Consider the following 27,995-nt stretch of genomic DNA (forward strand, 5'->3'; position numbering starts at 1 on the left):
CGCCGTTTCGTTTTCGCAAAAGGATACCTGAGAGTGTCCTCTTTCAGCCTATATGGGAAATTTTGCCAATTTTATACCCTCAGCATTTATGCTGACACATTTTGCACTTTCATACGTGCAAAATGTGTCTCATCAAAATAATAGCTTTAGACCCCAAGTATGTTTGGACTAAATGTGTTTTAGACAATTTGGAGTCGATTTGACAATGTCCGTCCGTCTGTCTGGCTGGCTGGAGCACACGATAACTCTCGAACGGATGAACCGATTTGGTCAAAAAATTGGTGTTAATAATATTTTATCCAAGCTTAGTTTAAGTTCGAAGATGAGCCATATCGGTCCACTCCTTTAATATTTTTATTTTTTTTCTTTTGGATTTGACCTATTTTATAGATTGAAGCATATAGAAAAATATAAAAACTGATATTTTGATGGGAAATATAAAAAACTCAAAATATTAACTTTGACATTGAATTCTTATAAAAATCCGATCCTATTTTACAAATTTTTGTAGGATTCGTTTTTTAACTACAACAGCCAACTGGTAAAGTTTTTTATCGATTTGACCATAATTGCAGCCTTCAGAAAATTTTGGAAATAAAGGTCACTCGGTTGGCACGGTTAAACGTTCACCGATCACCATAATATGCCATGTAGAGGGTTTTTTTGCTTCGCCCTAATAAATACATTTTTGGCTTAAACACCATCCAATTTACTATTGCTGAAATACCAACCTATTTTCCCGTTTATGGTATTCAATTTTACAATAAAATTATATTAGATATTAATTTCATATTTCATTGAACCATGATTGTGGTTTGTTCAAAATATACAAAAATACTTTTTAATGAAAAAAAAATTAAAACAAAAGTTAAACAAAACTTTATTTTTGTATCAAATTTGAATGTGTTTTTATTTCGACAGGTCATTTTGATTTTTATTTCTAAAACTAAAATGTTTGGATGTGCGTGCTGCAGGACGCTAGAACAAAAGTCCAAACAAACATTGATTCAAATATTAGCAATATTTTTGAAACTTTATTGTTTGAAATGAAATAAGTTTTATATGCAATTAAAAACAATGCATAATTAATATCACAACCAGAAATATGATTCAGAGAGAGAGAGAGAGAGAGAGAAAGAGAGATACGCATGAAACAATGCATGCTAAAATACATAATATTTTGGAAATTGCATTTGCTAGCAATCTAAATGTCTAACATGCACGTACATATATTCAGAAAATTTAAAAAAAAGTTTTATTATTTGACTAATAAGGAAAACATTGTATTCATAACAACGTACAAATCTCCTGCTTTAGAAACGTAATTTTATGATTTGTAATTCAATAGACAATTTGTTTTAAATTATTAAAGTTTTTTTCACAGCTGCATGATCAACTTTTCTATAGGAAAAGTCATCGTCGATGAACTTTTCTATAGGAAAAGTCATCGTCGATGAACTTTTCTATAGGAAAAGTCATCGTCGATGAACTTTTCTATAGGAAAAGTCATCGTCGATGAACTTTTCTATAGGAAATAGGAAAAGTCATCGTCGACGAACTTTTCAGTAGAAAAAGTCATCGTCGGGGAACTTTTCAATAGGAAAAGTCATTGTCGATGCACTTTTCAATAGGAAATGTCATTGTCGATGAACATTTCAATAGGAAGAGTCATTGACGATGAACTTTTCAATAGGAAAAGTCATCTTCGATGAACTTTTCTATAGGAAAAGTCATCGTCGATGAACTTTTCTATAGGAAAAGTCATCGTCGATGAACTTTTCTATAGGAAAAGTCATCGTCGATGAACTTTTCTATAGGAAAAGTCATCGTCGATGAACTTTTCTATAGGAAACTTTTCAGTAGAAAAAGTCATCGTCGGGGAACTTTTCAATAGGAAAAGTCATTGTCGATGAACCTTTCAATAGGAAATGTCATTGTCGATGAACATTTCAATAGGAAGAGTCATTGACGATGAACTTTTCAATAGGAAAAAATCATCGTCGATGTGCTTTTCAATAGGAAAAGTCATCTTCGATGAACTTTTCAATATTAAATAATTAATAGTAAGAAATTAATCGTTAATAAGAAAACAAATCGTCGATTAACTTTTCAAAAGGAAAAGTCATCGTTTGGTGAACTTTTCTGTGCGAAAAGCTTCTCTCTTTTATGAACAGTAATTTTTCTATATATCGCCCCCATGAAAGTTCAAATGTGTTGATCCCTGATTTTGTGTCTAATTTAAAGAATATAAAAACTTTTTCAACTTACCCTTGATCCCTCAGAGGTGGTAACGCAAGTGCCGCCATTGTACCAACCCATTTTTATACAATCTGTGTGAGCTTCAATATCTGTACTGCCGCCTGAGGCTGGTACACCCAAATCTGTACCCACCGTATTGGAACTCTCCTCTTCTTCACTACTGGCCTCAGTAACAGGATATTTAGAAGAAACAACAGGAATTTGTGTACCATACGCGGGTGCGGCTGATGTTGGTGATGTTTAGCTGGGTACAAGAGTCGATGCCGTTGGATACGGTGATGGTGGTGGCGCCGTTGTTGGTGGCATTGTTGTTGGCACTGCTACGGAAGGCGGAAATGTAGATGGTCTGTATGTGGGTACCGAGTAAGTTGTTGGTGGCACATATGTTATAATTTGCTTGTACTCGGTGGTGGTTGCCACTCGAGGACCTTGTGTGGTGGCCATTCCCGCCTGACCTGATATGGACGCAGTTGTGGCGGTTGTTGTTGTCATTGGCACATCAGGCAAATGTTGGGAGGTTATGTGTGTTGCAGACGTTGTTGGTGAGGATCCTGGTGACATTGTTGTGGTACCATGATAATGGTGATCTTCCGCGTACAGAGAATGCCCTGTTGTTGTCGGAGCATCCGGATGATGGGGCAGTTGATGTAATGTCGGTGGTCCTTGATAATGGGGTGTAGTCTCATAATCTGTTTTACTAACATATGTTGTTAACGGATGATATATGGATGTTGAGGGCGCTGTTGTTACCGGTGTGTATGGGTGATAAGTGCGATTTTCGGGTATGTGAACGGTAACAGATATTCCGGGAGACATTGTGGACATTGCAATAGTTTCATAATCAAAGGATGAACTTATTGTGGTCACAGTGTACGTGGGACCTCTTATGGGCGATTGTGTTGTGGAGGCATGTCCACCTGAGGGACTTAAATCCATGTATTTCGTCGTTACCACCACTTCGGGGTATTCGGTAAAGAAAGGTGCAGCTGTGGTGGCTATTTCCGGTCTTATTACAAAACGTGGCGTTGTTGGCAGACGATCACCTCCAGCATCGGAATCATGATCTCCCTCTTCTTCTGAGGAAGATTTTGTTTCGGTTCTATCGGTTGATGGCCGTATGTGACTGTCAGTTTCTGGTTTGTATGTTACATGTGGGATTTCCAAAGTTGGATAATAGGTTGGCATGCCATAGGTGTACATAGGTGTGGAATATTCAATGCCTATACTTGTCTCCACTGTGGTATAGTGATGTTGTGTGTATATCGGTCTTGTGGGGTGGACATAAATTCCCGTTTGGTCTTCATCGCTTTGACTGGTAGCACCTTCACTACCACCCGCAGATTCTCCGGAGAGAGCTATTGTGGTGTACTCATCTACTCCACGACCGGGCGTTATGGGTTTGGCGGTGGAGGATATTTCTTCACTGCCAATTGTCTCATCGTAATGTGTGGCTGTTGTAGCAGTAATCTCTCCGCTGTGCTGTGCAGAAGTGGATCCATGTATACTATGGCTGCTGGTAGTGGTGGGTGTTACATCTTCAGCTGTGCCACTGCCAATGGGTTTCGTAATTGGTTTCTCAGATTACCCTTCTTCATCTCCTCGACCTTTGGTTTTATCATGTCCCTTCAAGTCGTCTTCATCCTCTTCTTCTGTTTCTTCTTTGTGGGACTTTGATGTCGAATCGGATACATCCTCTCCACCATCTCCACCCGATAGGATTGTTTATTCCAATGGAATTTTCACAGTTGTCATTTCCGGTGTTGGTCTAGGTTTCATTGTGGGTGGCGCCGTTGTGGAGTGTGCCGTATAATTGCAATCCAAAGAATCTTCACCAATCATTAGACATTCACACAACATACCCGTAAGCAGTGGCGGACACGAGCATGAAAATGTATCAACACCATCAATACAAACACCACCATTCATACAACGTGGACCCAATTGGCATTCATCGTATTGATATTCACATTTCTCAACATGATAATCGGGTAGACAATAACACATCGGCACTCCTTCCTCCATCAGACACAGAGCATTATTCTGGCAAGGATTATGAGCACATATTTGGATTTCCTATTCGCAATTTGTCCCCGTATAACCCATGGGACAGGCACATAACTGGTCAATTTGTCCACACACATGCCACCATTTTGGCAAGGTGATGAGTCGCATTCGTTAATTTCATCCTGACAAATGCGTCCATGCCAACCGGGCGGGCATTCACAATAGAATTCGAGACCAGGTCCTTCGAGACATTCACCATCATTTTGACAACGAGCACCAGTGCCTGTGATGGTGATTGTTGTTGTTGCAGCAGCATCGTAAGAGGGTCATCAAGCCAATGACATGATGTGTGTGTGTTGAAAGATAATAAGAAAATATTGTTTTTGGTGAGAATATAAGAATGTGATGGGTAAATATTTTAATTGTTGGTCGGTTGGTTGGTGGTCGTGTCAAAGGCGACAGTGGTTAGAAAGGTGAATGGGTTTTGTAATTTATTTGCAAAAGTTTTGGTTTCGGAATATTAACTTGAGACCTAAACATGTGATAATGGCTGCTTATTTGGTGTAACCCTAAAAATATGCATCAGACATTGAAAATTAATCAATGAATGAGAGGCAATCATATGTGAAAAAATGGATTTTTAGGAATATCAAAGGATTAGATTTTTTAAAATTATTTTTCAAGAAATTTTACTGCGTGGATTTTTATGAAATTATTTTTCAAGGACTTTAAAGGCTTAATTTTTAATTATTTTTCAAGGACTATCAATGGCGTGGATTTTATGAAATTATTTTTCAGGGACAATCAATGGCGTGCATTTTTATGAAATTATTTTTCAAGGAATATCAAAGGAGAGGATTTTTATGAAATTATTTGTCAAGGACTATTTAAGGCGAGGATTTTTATGAAATAATTTCTCAAGGGCTATCAAAGGCGTGGATTTTTATGAAATTATTTTTCAAGGACTATAAAAGGCGTGGATTTTTATAAAGTTATTTTTCAAGGACTATCAAAGGCTTCGATTTTTATGAAATTATTTTTTAAGGACTATCAAAAGCGTGGATTTTTATGAAATTATTTTTCAAGGACTATTAAAGGTGTGGATTTTTATGAAATTGTTTTTCAAGGACTATCAAAGGCGTGGATTTTTATGAAATTATTTTTCAATGGACTATCAATGGTGTGGATTTTTATGATATTATTTTTCAAGGACTATCAAAGACGTAGACTTTTATGATATTATTTTTCAAGGACTATCAAATGCGTGGATTTTTATGAAATTATTTTTAAGGACTATCAATTTTGGATTTTTATGCAATTATTTTTCAAACACTATCAAAGGCGTGAATTTTTATGAAATTATTTTTCAAGTTCAATCAAAGGCGAGAATTTTTTTGAAATTGTTTTTCAAGGACTATAAAAGGAGTTGATTTTTATGAAATTATTTTTTAAGGACTATCATAGGCGTGGATTTTTAAGAAATTATTTTTCAAGGACTATAAAAGGCGTTGATTTTTATGAAATTATTTTTTAAGGACTATCATAGGCGTGGATTGTTATGAAATTATTTTTCAAGGACTATCATAGGCGTGGATTGTTATGAAATTATTTTTCAAGGACAATCAAAGGCGAGAATTTTTTTGAAATTGTTTTTCAAGGACTATAAAAGGAGTGGATTTTTATGAAATTATTTTTTAAGGACTATCATAGGCGTGGATTTTTAAGAAATTATTTTTCAAGGACTATCAAAGGCGTGGATTTTTATGATATTATTTTTCAAGGACTATCAAATGCGTGGATTTTATGAAATTATTTTTAAGGACTATCAATTTTGGATTTTTATGAAATTATTTTTCAAACACTATCAAAGGCGTGAATTTTTATGAAATTATTTTTCAAGGACAATCAAAGGCGAGAATTTTTTTGAAATTGGTTTTCAAGGACTATAAAAGGAGTGGATTTTTATGAAATTATTTTTTAAGGACTATCATAGGCGCGGATTTTTAAGAAATTATTTTCCAAGGACAATCAAGCGTGGATTTTTATAAAATTATTTTTCAAGGACTATCAAAGGCGTGGATTTTTATGAAATTATTTTTCAAGGACTATCATAGGCGTGGATTTTTATGAAATTATTTTTCAAGGACTATCAAAGGCTTGGATTTTTATGAAATTATTTTTTAAGGACTATCAAAGGCGTGGATTTTTATGAAATTATTTTTCAAGAACTATTAAAGGTGTGGATTTTTATGAAATTATTTTTCAAGGTCTATCAAAGGCGTGGATTTTTATGAAATTATTTTTTAATGGACTATCAAAGGTGTGGATTTTTATGATATTATTTTTCAAGGACTATTAAAGGAGTGGATTTTTATGAAATTATTTTTCAAGGACTATCAAAAGCGTGGATTTGTATGAAATTATTTTTCAAGGACTATCAAAGGCGTGGATTTGTTTGAAATTATTTTTCAAGGACTATCAAAGCAGTGGATTTTTATGAAATTATTTTTCAATGACTATCAAAGGAGTGGATTTTTAGGAAATTATTTTTCAAGGACTATCAAGGGCGTGGATTTTTATGAAATAATTTTTCAAGGACTATCAAAGGCGTGGATTTTCGTATTATTATCAAAGGCGTGGATTTTTATAAAATTATTTTTCAAGGACTATTAAAGGCGTGGATTTTTATGAAATTATTTTTCAAGGACTATCATAGGAGTGGATTTTTATGAAATTATTTTTCAAGGACTATCAAAGGCTTGGATTTTTATGAAATTATTTTTGAAGGTCTATCAAAGGCGTGGATTTTTATGAAATTATTTTTCAATGGACTATCAATGGTGTGGATTTTTATGAAATTATTTTTCAAGGACTATCATAGGCGTGGATTTTTATGAAATTATTTTTTAAGGACTATCAATGGCTTGGATTTTTATGAAATTATTTTTTAAGGACTATCAAAGGCGTGGATTTTTATGAAATTATTTTTCAAGAACTATTAAAGGTGTGGATTTTTATGAAATTGTTTTTCAAGGACTATCAAAGGCGTGGATTTTTATGAAATTATTTTTCAATGGACTATCAATTGTGTGGATTTTTATGATATTATTTTTCAAGGACTATCAAAGACGTAGACTTTTATGATATTATTTTTCAAGGACTATCAAATGCGTGGATTTTTATGAAATTATTTTTAAGGACTATCAATTTTGGATTTTTATGCAATTATTTTTCAAACACTATCAAAGGCGTGAATTTTTATGAAATTATTTTTCAAGGACAATCAAAGGCGAGAATTTTTTTTTAAATTGTTTTTCAAGGACTATAAAAGGAGTGGATTTTTATGAAATTATTTTTTAAGGACTATCATAGGCGTGGATTTTTAAGAAATTATTTTTCAAGGACTATAAAAGGCGTTGATTTTTATGAAATTATTTTTAAGGACTATCAATTTTGATTTTTATGAAATTATTTTTCAAGGACTATCATAGGCGTGGATTTTTATGAAATTATTTTTCAAGGACAATCAAAGGCGAGAATTTTTTTGAAATTGTTTTTCAAGGACTATAAAAGGAGTGGATTTTTATGAAATTATTTTTTAAGGACTATCATAGGCGTGGATTTTTAAGAAATTATTTTTCAAGGACTGTCAAAGGCGTGGATTTTTATAAAATTATTTTTCAATGGACTATCAATGGTTGTAACGATCCTCACGAGTCCCTACCAATGCTACCAATTATTCCGGCCGTGCTCAGTGTTTGGGGGGTGTTCTTGTCTGAAGGAATAGGCCTCAACCAGTTACAGTAAAATTAAAATTTTTGGTAGCTATATATTAATCATACGCAGCTATGGACAAAACTAATATAAAGGATCATTAGAATCTAAGGTGTTGTTGATTCTACATAGACTTCGGATGACCCACCCAACCTTGCCGACTGTGTTTCTGTCAGCCCACAATAATTCTAAACACCTATGCCTTCAATTTCGTAGAGTTACTTTATGGTCTAAACGGAATAAGATGTAATCTTAAATTTTAAACATTGTATATTAAAAAAAAGCTTTAAAACAAACAACGATTAAAATTGGTACAAAATTAATAGAAAATTTTAAATACTAGAAGAGCGTGGAATATTCTATTTGATTCTTTTTAATTTCAATATTATCTCAAAAAAGAAAAAAAAAAAATACGTAGTGGTTATGTCGCGTAATAATATTAATAATTATACTATTTATAAACGATACATATGTATATACGAAAAAAAAGTGTATGAATTATTACTTACAATCACTAATTTGTAGCTTCGTCGACAAGCGCTTGTTGATCTTGCTGCAACATTAACAATCTTTCATAAAATATTATTGTTTTTTTTATAAATTGAAAAAAAGAAAACAAAAACGAATCGGTGCCTTCTTGTGGTGAACTTCTGATTATTAAAATATACTGCGTATTCGAATTCTTGATAAATATTACAACCTGATTACTGGCTTCATTTCAAAATTAATTCCTATTGGATGTATTTTTTTTGATTTTGATAATTGTATCTTCTTAAAATGTTTGATTCTTGAATTCTCACAATAATTGAAATTTTCCTTCGAAATTCATTTAGGAATTTAAATTGGTTGGACCGTTCGATTTATGCTTCTACAGATTAAATTTTCAGGAAATCAGCACAGAAATAGTATTTGACCACAATTTATGAATTTCAGCCTTATTCAAATTGAATGTTAATCGTAAAACAGCAAGGATTTCAATAAAAGGATATTTTCACCCATCCAAAATAGAAACCATGGCCGTGCAAAGGATTTATTGCTCAAATTGATATTTTTTTTTAAATTTCAAATATTTTCTTTAATTTTGTTCTGTTCAGTTTTAAAGTTTCAAATCGAATCCCCCATATTTTTTTTCAGAACGAAAACTTTTATGACGTAGGAAACTTCCAAAGCCTTCTTCATTAAAAATATATTTACTATGAAATCCAGCAGAGTTTATATACTTATATGAAAGTATAAACCCGTCCAAAAACACGGTCACATGGTGTGGATTTTTATGATATTATTTTTCAAGGACTATCAAAGACGTAGACTTTTATGATATTATTTTTCAAGGACTATCAATTGCGTGGATTTTTATGAAATTATTTTTAAGGACTATCAATTTTGGATTTTTATGAAATTATTTTTCAAACACTATCAAAGGCGTGAATTTTTATGAAATTATTTTTCAAGGACAATCAAAGGCGAGAATTTTTTTGAAATTGTTTTTCAAGGACTATAAAAGGAGTAGATTTTTATGAAATTATTTTTTAAGGACTATCATAGGCGCGGATTTTTAAGAAATTATTTTTCAAGGACAATCAAGCGTGGATTTTTATAAAATTATTTTTCAAGGACTATCAAAGGCGTGGATTTTTATGAAATTATTTTTCAAGGACTATCATAGGCGTGGATTTTTATGACATTATTTTTCAAGGACTATCAAAGGCTTGGATTTTTATGAAATTATTTTTTAAGGACTATCAAAGGCGTGGATTTTTATGAAATTATTTTTCAAGAACTATTGAAGTGTGGATTTTTATGAAATTATTTTTCAAGGTCTATCAAAGGCGTGGATTTTTATGAAATTATTTTTTAATGGACTATCAAAGGTGTGGATTTTTATGATATTATTTTTCAAGGACTATTAAAGGAGTGGATTTTTATGAAATTATTTTTCAAGGACTATCAAAGGCGTGGATTTGTATGAAATTATTTTTCAAGGACTATCAAAGGCGTGGATTTTTATGAAATTATTTTTCAAGGACTATCATAGGCGTGGATTTTTATGAAATTATTTTTCAAGGACTATCAAAGGCTTGGATTTTTATGAAATTATTTTTGAAGGTCTATCAAAGGCGTGGATTTTTATGAAATTATTTTTCAATGGACTATCAATGGTGTGGATTTTTAAGAAATTATTTTTCAAGGACTATAAAAGGCGTTGATTTTTATATATAAGGTCTATCAAAGGCGTGGATTTTTATGAAATTATTTTTTAATGGACTATCAAAGGTGTGGATTTTTATGATATTATTTTTCAAGGACTATTAAAGGAGTGGATTTTTATGAAATTATTTTTCAAGGACTATCAAAGGCGTGGATTTGTATGAAATTATTTTTCAAGGACTATCAAAGGCGTGGATTTGTTTGAAATTATTTATCAACGCAGTGGATTTTTATGAAATTATTTTTCAATGACTATCAAAGGAGTGGATTTTTAGGAAATTATTTTTCAAGGACTATCAAGGGCGTGGATTTTTATGAAATAATTTTTCAAGGACTATCAAAGGCGTGGATTTTCGTATTATTATCAAAGGCGTGGATTTTTATAAAATTATTTTTCAAGGACTATCAAAGGCGTGGATTTTTATGAAATTATTTTTCAAGGACTATCATAGGCGTGGATTTTTATGAAATTATTTTTTAAGGACTATCAAAGGCTTGGATTTTTATGAAATTATTTTTGATGGTCTATCAAAGGCGTGGATTTTTATGAAATTATTTTTCAATGGACTATCAATGGTGTGGATTTTTATGAAATTATTTTTCAAGGACTATCATAGGCGTGGATTTTTATGAAATTATTTTTTAAGGACTATCAAAGGCTTGGATTTTTATGAAATTATTTTTTAAGGACTATCAAAGGCGTGGATTTTTATGAAATTATTTTTCAAGAACTATTAAAGGTGTGGATTTTTATGAAATTATTTTTCAATGTCTATCAAAGGCGTGGATTTTTATGAAATTATTTTTCAATGGACTATCAATGGTGTGGATTTTTAAGAAATTATTTTTCAAGGACTATAAAAGGCCTTGATTTTTATGAAATTATTTTTAAGGACTATCAATTTTGGATTTTTATGAAATTATTTTTCAAGGACTATCATAGGCGTAGATTTTTATGAAATTATTTTTCAAGGACAATCAAAGGCGAGAATTTTTTTGAAATTGTTTTTCAAGGACTATAAAGGAGTGGATTTTTATGAAATTATTTTTTAAGGACTATCAGGCGTGGATTTTTAAGAAATTATTTTTCAAGGACTATCAAAGGCGTGGATTTTTATAAAATTATTTTTCAAGGACTATGAAATTATTTTTCAAGAACTATTAAAGGTGTGGATTTTTATGAAATTATTTTTCAAGGTCTATCAAAGGCGTGGATTTTTATGAAATTATTTTTCAATGGACTATCAATGGTGTGGATTTTTATAAAATTATTTTTCAAGGACAATCATAGGCGTGGATTTTTAAGAAATTATTTTTCAAGGACTACAAAAGGCGTTGATTTTTATGAAATTATTTTTAAGGACTATCAATTTTGGATTTTTATGAAATTATTTTTCAAGGACTATCATAGGCGTGGATTTTTATGAAATTATTTTTCAAGGACTATGAAAGGAGTGGATTTTTATGAAATTATTTTTTAAGGACTTCATAGGCGTGGATTTTTAAGAAATTATTTTTCAAGGACTATCAAAGGCGAGGATTTTTATAAAATTATTTTTCAAGGACTATCAAAGGCGAGGATTTTTATAAAATTATTTTTCAAGGAAATTATTTTTCAATGGACTATCAATGGTGTGGATTTTTATGATATTATTTTTCAAGGACTATCAAAGACGTAGACTTTTATGATATTATTTTTCAAGGACTATCAAATGATTGGATTTTTATGAAATTATTTTTAAGGACTATCAATTTTGGATTTTTATGAAATTATTTTGCAAACACTATCAAAGGCGTGAATTTTTATGAAATTATTTTTAAGGACTATCAAAGGCGAGAATTTTTTTGAAATTGTTTTTCAAGGACTATAAAAGGAGTGGATTTTTATGAAATTATTTTTTAAGGACTATCATAGGCGCGGATTTTTAAGAAATTATTTTTCAAGGACTATCAAGCGTGGATTTTTATAAAATTATTTTTCAAGGACTATCAAAGGCGTGGATTTTTATGAAATTATTTTTCAAGGACTATCATAGGCGTGGATTTTTATGAAATTATTTTTCAAGGTCTATCAAAGGCGTGGATTTTTATGAAATTATTTTTTAATGGACTATCAAAGGTGTGGATTTTTATGATATTATTTTTCAAGGACTATTAAAGGAGTGGATTTTTATGAAATTATTTTTCAAGGACTATCAAAGGCGTGGATTTGTATGAAATTATTTTTCAAGGACTATCAAAGGCGTGGATTTGTTTGAAATTATTTTTCAAGGACTATCAAAGCAGTGGATTTTTATGAAATTATTTTTCAATGACTATCAAAGGCGTGGATTTTTAGGAAATTATTTTTCAAGGACTATCAAGGGCGTGGATTTTTATGAAATAATTTTTCAAGGACTATCAAAGGCGTGGATTTTCGTATTATTATCAAAGGCGTGAATTTTTATAAAATTATTTTTCAAGGACTATCAAAGGCGTGGATTTTTATGAAATTATTTTTCAAGGACTATCATATGCGTGGATTTTTATGAAATTATTTTTCAAGGACTATCAAAGGCTTGGATTTTTATGAAATTATTTTTCAAGAACTATTAAAGGTGTGGATTTTTATGAAATTATTTTTCAAGGTCTATCAAAGGCGTGGATTTTTATGAAATTATTTTTCAATGGACTATCAATGGTGTGGATTTTTATGAAATTATTTTTCAAGGACTATCATAGGCGTGGATTTTTAAGAAATTATTTTTCAAGGACTATAAAAGGCGTTGATTTTTATGAAATTATTTTTAAGGACTATCAATTTTGGATTTTTATGAAATTTTTTTTTCAAGGACTATCATAGGCGTGGATTTTTATGAAATTATTTTTCAAGGACAATCAAAGGCGAGAATTTTTTTGAAATTGTTTTTCAAGGACTATAAAAGGAGTGGATTTTTATGAAATTATTTTTTAAGGAGTATCATAGGCGTGGATTTTTAAGAAATTATTTTTCAAGGACTATCAAAGGCGTGGATTTTTATAAAATTATTTTTCAAGGACTATCAAAGGGGTGGATTTTTATGAAATTATTTTTCAAGGACTATCATAGGCGTCGATTTTTATGAAATTATTTTTCAAGGACTATCAAAGGCTTGGATTTTTATGAAATTATTTTTTAAGGACTATCAAAGGTGTGGATTTTTATGAAATTATTTTTCAAGAACTATTAAAGGTGGGGATTTTTATGAAATTATTTTTCAAGTTCTATCAAAGGCGTGGATTTTTATGAAATTATTTTTTAATGGACTATCAAAGGTGTGGATTTTTATGATATTATTTTTCAAGGACTATTAAAGGAGTGGATTTTTATGAAATTATTTTTCAAGGACTATCAAGGGGTGGATTTGTATGAAATTATTTTTCAAGGACTATCAAAGGCGTGGATTTGTTTGAAATTATTTTTCAAGGACTATCAAGGGCGTGGATTTTTATGAAATTATTTTTCAAGGACTATCAAAGGCGTGGATTTTCGTATTATTATTTTTTAAGACTATCAAGGGCGTGGATTTTTATATTATTATTTTTAAGGACTATCAAGGGCGTGGATTTTTATGAAATAATTTTTCAAGGTCTATCAAAGGCGTGGATTTTTGTATTATTATTTTTAGGGACTATCAAATGCGACGATTTTTATTGAATTATTTTTCAAGGACTATCAAAGGCGACAATTTTGATTGAATTATTTTTCAAGGACTATTGAAGGCGTAGATTTTTATGAAAAAAAATTCAAGGACTATCAAAGGCTTGGATTTGTATGAAATTATTTGTCAAGGACTATCAAAGGCGTGGATTTTTATTGAATTATTTTTTAAGGACTATCAAAGGCGTGAATTTTTATGAAATTATTTTTCACGGACTATTAAAGGCGAGGATTTTTATTGAATTATTTTTCAATTACTATCAAAGACGTGCATTTTATTGAATTATTTTATCAAGGAGTGAATTTGTATGACATTATTTTTTAAGGACTATCAAAGGCGTGCATTTTTATGAAATTATTCTTCAACGACTATCAAAGTCTTTAGTATTATTTTTATTGAATTATTTTTCAAGGACTATCAAAGGCGACAATTTTGATTGAATTATTTTTCAAGGACTATTGAAGGCGTAGATTTTTATGAAAAAAAATTCAAGGACTATCAAAGGCTTGGATTTGTATGAAATTATTTGTCAAGGACTATCAAAGGCGTGGATTTTTATTGAATTATTTTTTAAGGACTATCAAAGGCGTGAATTTTTATGAAATTATTTTTCACGGACTATTAAAGGCGAGGATTTTTATTGAATTATTTTTCAATTACTATCAAAGACGTGCATTTTATTGAATTATTTTATCAAGGAGTGAATTTGTATGACATTATTTTTTAAGGACTATCAAAGGCGTGCATTTTTATGAAATTATTCTTCAACGACTATCAAAGTCTTTAGTATTATTTTAAAGACCACACCATTAAATCTCCTTTACCACGGTGCCTTAACTAAAACCCCTTTTGTGTTATTTTCTTGTGGCCAAAATAACTCTTTTCCATGTTTATTTTGAGTTTCTTTAGTACGTCAACATCGTCGTCATTATTGTCGTCATTGCAGGTGCCCAGTACTCACCCGTTTCACAAACAGCCACATCTACCTCACAATGATCACCCAAATAGCCCGGTTGACATGTACATGTGTAACCGTTATTACGGTCACGACAATGTCCACCATTCTGGCATGGATTTGACATACACTCATCGACATTCTCCTCACAATTTGCACCTGAAAAAAAGAAAAAAAGTGGGATAAAAGGATAAGAACAATGTTAAAAAAGGAAGAAGAATATGTTGTTGTCTTTTTATTATTTTTTGTTCGGTTTTAATGACAATAATTGTTTTCCCGCAGAGGGTTACCAGAATCAGAGACAACGCATTCGCCAGTCAATCAGCCAGCCAGACAAAGATAATGGTGTCGAAGAAAAGGAAGACATTTTCTGGAAAATTGACATCATAAAATATTAAAACACCTGAAATGAGATTTTTTCTTCGCGTGTTATTTGTTGGAAGGAAGGCATACGAGGCGTGAGTTTGTTTTGTATTAAATTTTAATCGCTACACAATGGAAGGTGAAAAGATTTGTATTGTCTAGCCACTGTTGGTTTGTTATTTAAGCAATTGAAATGTGATCCTTTGTAATTAAATTTAATTTAACAATTTATAACATTTCATGACATGATATAAACGGTATACACGACAATATTAGACAATTGCTTTTTAGAGAATTTTCAATTTAAAATTAGGTTGGTAGTTAGAAAGTTTTCTTAGGTTAACTTTCTTTTTAATGAGACGGAAGGTTATGGTGAGTGTTAGGGAGATGTCTGGGTACTATAGTAAGTTAAATAAAGTCCTATACTAATGGCGATGTAGGGATATTTGAAAAGCAAATTATAAAATGATGATTTATATTGCGCACTTGAATTTGACACAGAAATTATTGTTTAGCCAATGTCAACAACTAACTGTGAAAGACGTCATAACAACCTATACGGCGCGCCTGAACCAACTTTAAATGGAAGGGGCTTTGACTTGGGAAGGTTTTGCGGTTTCTGAAACTACAATGTTCATAGATGTGAAAAATCACAAAACAAAAACAAAAAAAATAAATCGCGGTCAAAGTTCACATTTTTAGGTTTTTTAGGTCTTCAAGATTTTGCTTGGAGACGGCAAGTCATATCGAAATGAGACTAAGGAAAATGTTGTAAAGAATTCGCTCTGCTACAACATCTTTAGCCTCATTTCGACTTGCCGTCTTCAAGAAAAATCATGAAAACACACAGGTTTACCTTGATCAAAATATTCATTATACATCAGGTGAATCCGAACCACGGCTAGCCATTTTGATGTCCTTCCATGTTGTCATGACGGTAAACCTAACACAAGGCCGCGATTGATTTTAAGTTCCTTAAGGAAGTCTTGGAATTGAAAACTGCCGCAGCCTTGATAGAGTAGAAGTTGAGTGATTTAGGGTCCCCTTGACTATCGACAAAGATAGACACCAAAAGGTGCAAAGATTGATGATTGATGAAGATGATTGCACAGATTTCTGCTTGGAAGACATTTTATATTTTACCTTTTGGGTTCCACCGTGGTGCAATGGTATGCACAGGTGGTGGGTACATTTCCCCGACTAGTCAACACCAACATTTTCGAAGGTGGCAAAACACCACACAGTAATGTAGGCGACACTTCCTGAGTTTTTCAGTCATGTAAAACTTCTCTACAAGTGGTGTCTTAAGACACGCCGTTCGGACTCGGCGATAAACTGTAGGTTCCATATTATTGAGTTAATGAGAGAAGAAGCCCATGTCCCGTATGTGATGTGTGTGGAACAATTATTATTATTATATACAGTCGGACCTCGATTATCCGTGATGGTCGAGACCGGAGGCATTACGGATAATCGATTTTCCCGGATAATGGAGGCAATGCTTTTATGTAGTTTTTGAACATATTTTTTAAGTAAAAATGGCATAATATTGTACAATAATATGAAAATCTGCAATTTTTATTAAATTTATTACGGTAATCCACCAAATTTTAGAAGGATACATAATATCATCATCATCAGATTCATCTGAATTGACTTTGTACCATGGTTTTTGTGATACCATAAATACCCAAATTGTGTAATACGCGAGAATTTCCAGTTTTCGTTTCTTTACCTTTTGTTTGCTTAATCAAATTAATTGGAAAGTGTGTTTTTACTCCCGGGTAATGAAGTTTATAACGAAAAATAGAAGAAATGGGAAACAGTCCATCATTTCTTTTCTATCACGGATAATGGAGGTTCCCGGATAATCGATTCACGGATAATCGAGGTTCAACTGTATATAGACATTTTACTGTCTTCATTCATCTTAAGAGTCGTAGGCAGAGGGTAACGCTATAGACACCTACTCCTGATTCCATTTTAGAGCCAACGATGTAAACCTCCACAGATTTGTGTACATTTATTGGCTTGAAATTCATTTGTGGTCATACATATATAAGTACTTGTAGGATCGCATTGAAATCAAGTGACATATTGAGGAATTGTGGAATACTCTTCGTCTCACCGTTGATTAGGAATTGTGGAATATTGTTCGTCTCACTGTTGATTAGGATTTATGTCGCTCCTTGGACATTATTTAACTCACGTAAATACGATGTATTGCTCGAAGCATTCCACCACACCAAAGCTCCATAGGCAATAATTGAGCGTACGATGGTCGTAAAAATCCAATGACCTGTGGTCTGTGGTCAATCCCCTGCTCTTGCCAATGGGTTATATCGGCTGACGAATTTTGTATAGCCCCCATATACATAACAATACCTCCCGATTTTGAGGATTTTAGCTACAATTTTTAGCCAAACTAGCTATAATTTGACATTTGAGGTTCTCACGAAACTTCTCCACCAAAAATCGTCGACATAGGTCCCCCATATAACGGAGCCTCCGGATTTTCGGTATTATGAAGGTTGGGGCCTCAATATCCCACCGCAATGGGGGAAATTAGGTAATTAGTCTTCGTTCGCGGTATAAAACTTTCCACCTCCCGTTTTTCGGTATTTGTGCCCTCAATATCCCGCCGAAACGATTAACAATTTGGTATTTAGTCTTCATTGGGGGTACAAAACTTTCTACCTGTAATTTTTTGGCATGGTTCCACGTCTTCATATAGCCCACATAGAACGGTCCCTCCCAATTTTCTGCATTTTGAAGATTTTGCGTCAATATCCCACCGAAATGTCTGAAATTTGGTATTTGGCCTTCGTTTAGGTTATACAAACTTCCACCAGAAGACATGTTACAATGCCGATAGGGCGATGTCTTCATACAGCCCCCATAGAACAGTACATTTGCAAGTATTTTTGAAAGTTTTATCCACATTATTCAACGAAATAACTGAAATTTGGTATTTAGTCTTCGCTAAAGGTACAAAACATTAGCCCTAATTAAAGGTTTCCCACATTTAAGCTTTTTTGAATATCTTAGTTGTTACTTGGTATTACGTGTCCCAGAAGATAGAACTCTTACTCGCAAACAACTATCCATGTATGTATGTATGTCCGGCATTTATTTCCCAATTGTTTGAATTACCAATTGTTTGTATTTTGGATACACAAGCTTCATTCTGAAAAATGGAAATATTGGTCCATGTTTTGAAAAGAACAATGGTGACAACCCATATGAGGGAGTAGTGTCAGTTAAGATATTCTGCTGCTGCAAGGAATAAGAGGAAAAGCTTAGTACTATCATTTACGAAAGGATACCAATTGTTCCTCTTCACTTCAACACATTTCATGGTGGAGGGTAAAAAAGTTCGGCCCGGCCGGTCTCAATGCCGCACAGTGATTCTGTTCAAAACTCTGTAACTTTTAGTTAGGGATAGGGATATTTTCATAATTTTTTTTCGACAGATAACGCTTTAAAGCCCCATAAAAATACAAAAAACATTTTTTTTGACAGATAACACTTTAAAAAAAATCATAAAAATACAAAAAATTAAAAAAAAAAATTGATTTCCAAAAAAAATTCTTAAATTTAAAAAGAAAAATACTCCTGGGGTTTTCAAAAAACTCAAATAAAAACATTATAAAAACTAAATTTAAAAGAAAAGTCCATTTATGTTAAAAACTATATGTAATTAGTATGTCCATGTAATTTCAATAATTTTAAAAAAAAGTGTCCTAGTGACCCCCTCTCCCCCTAAATGAATTTCTGTATTCATTCCTGCTCTTGGGCATCTTTCTGTAAAAAAATAACTTTCCATGTTGTTCCCTAAAATTCTAGTCCATTCAAATTGGAATTTCACTAAAATTAAATACCTGAGGAAAAATAAAATAGCTCACTTCGTGTAAAGGCTACGCTAATTTATTGAAACGGTTCTTAAAGGCAACAATCCTACGTACCTAAACAACAATCAACACAATATCTGTTATAGTTTCTGCGAAATAGCAATTTACCTTCTAGGCGTATAATTAACATTCCTGTCATTGTAATGTATACGCCAATAGTGCATTTTCCTTCAAAGCAAATGTGTGTAAATAGCCTCTATTATGAACATAGTCGGATTCGCATTGTCTAATTTAATTGAATGCAATTTTCTGCAATCTAAAGATAATCGAAGGACAAGTCTAATCTTATTTGTCACCACAAGGTATGGCCTCATTTTCAAAGACATTTAGTAACGCCGTTGGTGAGCATAATCAGATTAACGCACATGCTGCCACTAATAGTGCTGGCTGGCGGATGTTTAGTCAAAAGAAGCAACATTGGCAAATTAAAATGCAAAGCAGACAATGAGATTTCAAAGAATTATGCGAACTTTTTCAATTCTTTTGTTAGAAATGTATTTTCTTTTGTTTTCGAGAAATTACATGGGAAATTAATTGACAAACTAGGAAACGATTTGTGGTGGTTTAGTTCAGTTAAGGAGCTATAATAGGAGACAGGAAACTACTAGAATCACCTAATTATGGAATATTCTCGCATAATCGTCAAAAATTTTATCTTTTTGGACATAAATACGGAAATAAAAAATTGTGAAATTTGGGAAAGGGAAAAAATGCCGCACGGAATTTTTATTCATTATTGCCCTGATATTGACTTTTACTTCTTTTTTCGTATTTGAAATTTATAAAAGAAACCAATTCACCTTTGTCATTATTTGTCAATCAATTTATATTTCTCTTTATTGAGTTTGACATCAACTATTTTCATTTTACACATTTATTATGTATAAATCCTCTTTTTAAAAGTTAAAAATAGTGTGTCTTTTTTAGTGAATATCATTTAGCATAACTATGATTCCCATTAGTTTATTTGCAAATTTATTTTATTCTACATCACTTTGACATTTTATATTAAGAATTATTTTTATTTTTTCAATTTAGCAATTTGAAAGCTTTGTTCAAATTCACTTAAATGTTATTTCTTCTTTTTGTTTTGTATGTTCAACAAAATGGTGAAAATTTAATTAAACTGAAATCAACCACTTGTCATGAGAGTGATTTTTAGTGTCAATTTTCATCAATAACCAAGCTAACATGACATTTAAAATGTCATGTTGTTAAAAAAAAAAACAACAGCATTACCAAAGAAAAGGTGTTCAGCCTGACATATTCTCGAAACAAATGTGTCCATTTTAATTAATTTACCATAAAAAAAATTGTGCAATGAGAAAATTGGTTTAAAGCTAAAAATATTATTTTTTAAGTGCAAAAACAACAGCTACAACCACAACTACAAAAATAACTGTAATGAAAAATCCAATTTATATTGTATATGGTTTAATGAAAATATTTTTTTTATGGTTTTAATGGAGATTTAAATTATATTTATAAAAGTTAGTTGAGTAAACTGAGGACACATCGTGAAACTACGAGGGTAACTGTATAAATTTCTGGCTTTGGCATCACTATGTGACACAATCTGACATTTCTTTTGGAAAGTCTGATATTCTTTATCATAAACGTACTCAGTTCGGTTTGACGTGCGATCATGTGTTGCGTTGTTTACAGTGACTTGAAAAAAATCACTTTGCAAAAAAATTAATTAATGAAAAAATGGATTTTCGTCACGACGAAAGCGCCTGGATGAAATAAAATATTAAGTACTATATCACTGTTAAAAACTGGTTTAATGAAATCAATCGTGGTCGACTCTCGCTCAGAAACGAAAACATTGATGCCGTGCGTGAACTGATAATTCAAGATCATCATGTGAAATACCGTGAGATAGAAGCATTCTTGGGCATTTTCTTCAATCAGCATACAGTCGATAAGGTATGAACACCTGCCCGTAAAAAGTTTCTATTTGTTGGATCCAGCACAATTTGACAATAGCTCAAAAAGGCTCTTGTCAAAGTGACGAATCATGGATCGAAGCATATGACCCCGAAACAAGACAGCAATCGACCATATCGGTCTTCGAAGATGCTTAAAATCCAACGCAAATTGTTCGTGGAAGAAGCACTTCGAGGTAAGTGGTCACCTTTTTTATTTGGCAACGTAGAATTGTCAATTCTGAAAGGTACACCAACATTTTTTTGCCTGAAGTCTTGGGAGAAATTCGAAAAACGAACAAGAGAAAACATTGCATTGCCCAAAATTGTGCAAACTCTCAGACATCGATTCAAATCAGCACTTTTTCAACCGGCGAAAACTTGGAATTGATGGATTATCCGCCATGCAGCCCTGACTTGGCCCCCATTTACTTCTTTTTATACCTTTAGCCTTTAGGCTAACGAGGGTATATGAGGAAAAGTCAAATTTTTTTAATATTTCACTTGAAAAAATTAAAATGTTTTTTTAGGGTACATGAAAGATATTTGGTACGTGGATTGAGAAAAAATTCCCATTCTCAAATCTACTAATTTTGGTTATTGCGCGCAAAACTTATGACAGTTTCAATTCTGCTTATAAGAAAAAAAATCGTATAAAAACCCTAGTCATTATATTGAGAAACAGTGTTAATTTATGGTTTCCTACATACTCTATGTTTACTGAGGTCCCATTACTTTAGTGAAAAAGTTGTAAATTTTCGCGGAAATTAAGAAAGAATTCAAAAAAATTTGCTGTCTTGCAATTTGTTTTAATAAAATTTAAGCTGTTTATGCATTGGAAAAATATTTTAAAAATATGTGCATATTCTTAACATTGCGAAGATTCAAATGAAACCAAAAATATACAAATCTGTCCAGCGGTTTGCATATTATATCAAAAACAAAAAAATATATTGAGGGAATTTATAACGCTTATAATTTACACAAAGTGCATACACTTTTTATGTGCATCCGATTTCACTATCAACCATGAAAAAATACATCGATCTAAAACTATTTCGGTAAAATCCATTAAGAATCGTGGATGTAGCATCACACGATCCACAGAAAACGCGATTAAATCCGCGATATTTTCAAAAACATTTTTCGAGCAGTTTTCTGTTTATACCCTACACCACTATGTGGGGAGTATAAGTTGCTTTTGGTCAAAAAGTTTGTAACACATCGAAATAATGGTCGTAGGCCCATACAAATATATGGTAGCATGAGGAATGTGTGCCATGTTTTTGTTCAAAATGTTCTAAATCAACACCGTTAAAGTTTTTTCAAATATTATTTTTTGAAAAAATATAATCATATATTGGATATAAGTTTTTATAAATAAATGTTTATAATTTTGGTTTTAAAATATAATTTTTGAGAATTTACAAAATGTCTAAAAAGTGGCTAAGCCGCCCACCCATGGGGCAGCTTTGCCACCGACGTGGATGCCTACGCAAAGGGACTCTAAATATTCATTCACCGTACTTCTTCCTTAATTATCAAAATTTTACCATAAAGGGACGTTTTATATATTGAATAATCAAAAATTATACTAAAATTGACAAAAAGAATTCAATTAAAGTTGGTATGTTGAATTTCGATACAAAATATATAATATTACGTCAATACGATACGTAGCATAATATTTGATTTTGATTTCACATTATAGTGTGGTATATCTATAACATAAACAATATAAGTTAATCCCGACACATTAACCCACCCCACGCCATCCTGGTATAGGCGCCCCATCCCCAACCTGTTTCACAATATGAATAATCTTGGCATTTATAATTATTTTTTAATACAAACTATTTGAATTTCTATTCTTTAGGAGTTGTCTTTTAACGGTATAAAATGTATTTTGGATATCACCAAAGGCAAACCAGATGTAACAAAATATACCTACCATGAACTTTTTTCGCAATACCCTAAAAAACACAAAACTGCTTGCATCATCAATCATATATTTGATACAAATGCCAGCTTTTGGGATATGATAGATCTTCGCTAAACTCACAATTTTCCTTTTAACGGTTTTTTTAGCATTTGTAGTTTTAAAGAAAATCTGCGGTGGCACAACCGCCCCATGTTACCATATAGACCATAATGAATGTCTCGACGAGCTGAGTCGATCTGGCTATGTGTGTCCATCTGTCCGTCTGCCATCTAAACCTTCCAATCACGCTACAGGTCGCAATTTTAATCTGATCTCCCCAAATTTTGGGTTGTTGATTTGGGTGAAGAAGCAAAAAACTTATTTGAAGAAAAAGTCAACATTTTATTTCAAAACGAACCTGGCAAGGAAACTAGAAAATATCACCTTTACAACGATGTGCAGTAGGTTGTCATAGGTGGTCAAACTAGAGAGATATCGCAATAGTCGGTAATGCATCTCTTTTTCCATATTTTGTGCAATCATACTACAGGTCGGAATTTTGATCGGGTCCTCACGACATTTTGGGGATTGATGGGGGTCTCACAGAGAAAGAAGCCTATTGATGGTTGGTGTGCATACCACTTTTTCATTTTTTTTTTTATTTTTTATTTTTTATTTTTTTTTTTTTGAGTTAAATGCGTTTCAATAAAGTAGTCCTGTACTAACGAGGACATTCAAAGGCGCTAAGATATCTCAATTTTAATATTTTGGTGTAGTGTATCACATAGTCGGCCCCGACCCGACTTAAGCCTTGGCTCACTTGTTTTGCAGTTGTTGTTTTCGCCGTTCTAGTGGATTGATTTTCACGATCTTTGATATATATGGTCCGGACCGTCAAAAAACTAAAATATCTTGGGGTCGAAGTACAATCAAAAAGATATTCTAAATACTGTACCCAAAAATAAGGTTTTTCGAAAAAATATCCTACTTAATTTTGGCCTTTCACAGTGGATTATTGTGATGCTGTGTGGGCTACATAGTCAATATACATATCAAACTATGCGTAATCGCTAGTACTTGAATCATATTGATGGTTCTTAGAAAAAGCCGAATGCGCGTCCCTGTTAAATAAAAATTACATAAAACATCTAAAATCTGGCTTCAAAATGTCAGCTTCAATAACAGGTGGATGCAGTGAAAATGTTAAAAAGTGATACATTAGAAGTGTAATCTTCATTTTGCATTCTTCTGCTTTTACCTATTTTTATTAATTTACTTGGTCATAGGTTCCGCGCAAATTAACCTTTTTAGTCAAATTTTTTAGCTTTGATCAAAAACACTTAATTTGGTCCAACTATGGTCATATTTTGTGGTACACTTGAGTAGTACAAACCTTGGCTTCATCAATGTTAAATTTTTTGACTTTGCCTCATATACATTTTGATACGACCAAAAATGTGTCTCATCGAAATAACGGTTTTAGACCCCAAGTATGTTTGGACGAAATTAGTTTTTGACAATTTGGAGTCGATTTAGCCTTGTCCGTCCGTCTGTCTGGCTGGTGCGCACGATAACTCTCAAACGGATCTACCAATTCCAACCAAATTTTACCCAAACTTAGTTTAAGTTCGAAGATGGACCATATCGGTCCACTCCTTCAGGTACCTCCTCCCCCAAACGTTCGAAAATGTTCGGAAAAATTGTGCGCACGATAACTCTTGAAGGGAGTAACCGATTTGGTCCATGCTTTGCATCTCGTCAAATTTCTACCAGACATAGATCAATTTCGAATATGGACCATATCGGTCCACTTCTTCGGGTACCTTCCACACAAAATTCCACACAAAGTTGGGCCCTTTTAGAATCTCCATGGTAATGCTGAAACAGCTATATGAGCATGGAGTCAAGCATCTCACCAAAGTTCTCAACCTGTCGTCAATCACCTACATCGTTCTCGAAGTTCCGCTATTGAAGATGCCAGCAAACGTGCATCGTTCAAACCGATTTCGCTGTTTGGGGATATTGGTAGACAACCTTCCGGCCAAGTTTGAAACGTTTTTTCGATTCACCGACAAATGTCGGTAAATTTACGAAACTTGTCGATAAGTTAACAACCAAAACTGATAGGAACAGTGTTGTCAACATTTATCCGACATTTGTCGGTGAATCGAAAAAACGTTTTTCATTTTCATTCATAATTTTGAGTTTTAATTTGACGGATTTTTGTCGGTAATTCAAAAAATGAGTTACAGAATTCCACCATTCACACACTATTCACAATAGCCTAGCCTGCGCAGTTGGAGTGCAGATAAAGAAAATTTGTTTACACACATATAAAGCGATAGGTCGGTTAGTGGAATGCTATGCGACGCCTGTGTGATCCCCGAATATAAATGCAACGTGATGGATAAATGTTCAAATCTGTCAGAATGCCACCCTGAGGGCTGCAACAGGCTCCCTCTCATGTCTTCAGTGGACCATCTGCATGAGGAGTCAAAGACTCGTCCAGTACAGCAACACAATGGCATGCTCTCGTTGCAGTACGTGCCATCCTAATCAACCATAAGATCCCACGTGGGTATGTCAGGAGCAATCTTTATGATCGAGAAAGAGGAGTCCAATGTTACAAGGGAGAACCCCTAGATCAGCAAACCTATCAAGCAGGTTGATAGCATACAAACAGATACAGTCGCAGTTGCCATAAACAACCATCGTGTGAATGCGGTCCTTGGATAACAGTCCCCATCTATCGCAACTGAAGAGCGTCAACTACTGGCTCAACTACGCTGGTCATGGTGCAGCCGGTGAAATTTCTATAGGGCAAGGATCGATGACCACACTGCTTTGTGGTAACTGCCCATCGAAGTAGTCACATTTCTGCAACTGGGGAACCCAGAGCCAGATTAAACAGAAAAACTAACTTACATTCGGACTAGATTGCCCTTTATAGACCCTCGTCCTACAGTCTTTATGATCTTTGTTACACTTTTATTATCCACACTTCTCTCGATAATGGCTCGAATGTTCCAAAAACTCCGCCCATGTTAAATTCTTACATTGCACGAAAGAGTAAATATTTTCATGGTGTAGGCTGACTATTTTGGTTGTGCCTGTCAGTGAAATAATTGGGTTAACGGCAACAAACAACTGAAAATGTACGCTGGAAATTGTTAATTTTGCTAACTTCGTCACTTTGTCACTTACGTGTTTTTCCGTTTGTATCGCATAGCCTCTGTATAACGTTACCTCTCGATTTTCGGTATTTCGAGAATTTAACCAACATGATTTGACCGAAAGACTTGTTATTGGACATTTGAGGTTCCCTGCAGTCACGAAATTTCACAAAAATAAAAATGTCAACATAGGTCCATGTTTTGGTGTAGCCCCCATAACAACGGTAGCTAAACATTTGAACTGAACTTGTTGTAGTTTGCTATTTGAGGCTCCCTGCATTCGTGCTTCCACTAAAAATGGTAACATAGGTCCATGTTTCGGTATAGCCCCCATATAACGGTAATACCCGATTTCGATATTTTGAGTGTTTTAGGCAATTTTTTTTTTTTTTTTTTTTTTTTTGACTGAAGTACCCGTAAATTGACATCTGATTTTCCCTACGGTCACGAAATTTCTCCCTCATATAACGGTACTTCTCGATTTTCGGTTTTTCGATGAATTGGTCGAATGAGTTGGCCGAACTATCTGTAACTTGACACCAAAAAATTTGTCGACACAGTTCCACACCTTGATATATATAGCCCATTTGGGGTATCCGTGGTCGAAAAACGTCTCCATCTACAATTGTGAACAGGACAATTAAACTTATTATTCAATTTTAGTTCGAATATTGTATGGTGCAGGGTATAAGAAGTTTGGCCCGGCCGAACTTAAAGATGTTTTTTTATAAATTTATATAAATTTTAAATTATGATCTTTTTTCCCAGAAATTTGTTACTATAATAACAAAAAAAACTTTTAGTCCCAATATTCCTTAGTGCCGTGATAAAAACACATAAAAACAAATTGAAAGTTTACTCTGCTGTCCAACACCCATTATGTGGATCAATGCAGTTATTCGTCCGTTCGTTTCATCCAAACCACCATCAATATTCAAATGAAAAACACCAGCGGGGAGTCGGATGTCTGTGAATGTATTAAATAATAAATGATGTCAGTATGAATAAAAAAAAACATTCCAATGACCACCGGTGTCGACTTTAGTATCGGTGTCAGATGCAGATAGAAAATTGATAGTGTTTCTAGGGGCTGTACAGAATAGTTAGTAATGTGTGTGTGTTGGGGGGTTATTTGTGGGTGGTTGTAGTTGTGTTGTCCTCTATATATATTTTGCTTATTTTTGTTTTTCTTGTTAGTTTTACATTTGTATAGAGTTACAGCATTGAAGAGTTTCCGTCGTTCATATTGAACCCTCTTGAAATAACACCGTTTGCCAACTAATGGTCTGATCAAAGTTTACACTTCATTTGTTGGAAGTTTTTTTTATTCCTGTTGGGATTTGTTATAAATTAAGAAATACGTACATGGGTAAATGTATTCGCTCTGTACTATAGTATATGAAGATTGGGAGAAAAGGAATTGTATTTTTAATTGTGGATTAATCAGATGTAATTATTAGGATTTTAAAAGAGAGAGTGACAAATATTGTCGAATCGAATTCAATATGGGTGACGTAGGGGATGAAATATACCAAGCAACGGTTCAGATCGGGTTTAAAATGGCAAAGCCCAAGACTTATCTTGGTCCTTTATTCATCTCAAGGTGCTCTGACCTACCCAATAAGAGCAACTAAATATATCAAGCAACGGTCCTGGCCGGCTTTAAAGTGGCAAAGTCCAAGACTCGTCTAGGTCCTTTTTTCATCTCAAGGGGACTCTGACTTACCCGTGATGTCACCTGGAGAACAGCCCTTGACAGCCGTTAAATGCAGCGAACTAACATGCGCCGCGTGTTCACCCATAAGAGCGATTAAAATAT

General features: G+C 33.1%; 2 protein-coding genes across 2 annotated transcripts in view; both read right to left on the reverse strand.

Annotated features, from left to right (window-relative positions):
• Positions 1–351: 351 nt before the first annotated feature.
• The window catches only part of LOC141394798 (uncharacterized), a 161,178-nt gene continuing 133,534 nt past the window's right edge, over positions 352–27,995 (reverse strand). Inside the window, exons 3-4 of the mRNA XM_073969692.1 lie at positions 14,887–15,039; positions 352–4,546 (exon numbers count right to left, since the gene is read on the reverse strand). Of these exons, the coding sequence (XP_073825793.1) occupies positions 2,500–3,459 (960 nt within the window). The 5' untranslated portion in view covers positions 3,460–4,546; positions 14,887–15,039 and the 3' untranslated portion in view covers positions 352–2,499. The remainder of the gene's footprint in view (positions 4,547–14,886; positions 15,040–27,995) is intronic.
• LOC141392441 (protein eyes shut-like) lies at positions 3,982–27,978 on the reverse strand. Its single transcript, XM_073965381.1, has 4 exons — positions 27,903–27,978; positions 14,887–15,039; positions 4,359–4,546; positions 3,982–4,299 (listed from the first exon to the last, which is right to left on the reverse strand). The coding sequence occupies exons 1-4, from the start codon at positions 27,976–27,978 to the stop codon at positions 3,982–3,984; spliced, it is 735 nt and encodes a 244-aa protein (XP_073821482.1).

Source organism: Musca autumnalis, unplaced genomic scaffold, assembly GCF_047663935.1.
Source record: "Musca autumnalis isolate F117 unplaced genomic scaffold, ASM4766393v1 scaffold_2, whole genome shotgun sequence".
Classification (NCBI taxonomy): domain Eukaryota; kingdom Metazoa; phylum Arthropoda; class Insecta; order Diptera; family Muscidae; genus Musca; species Musca autumnalis.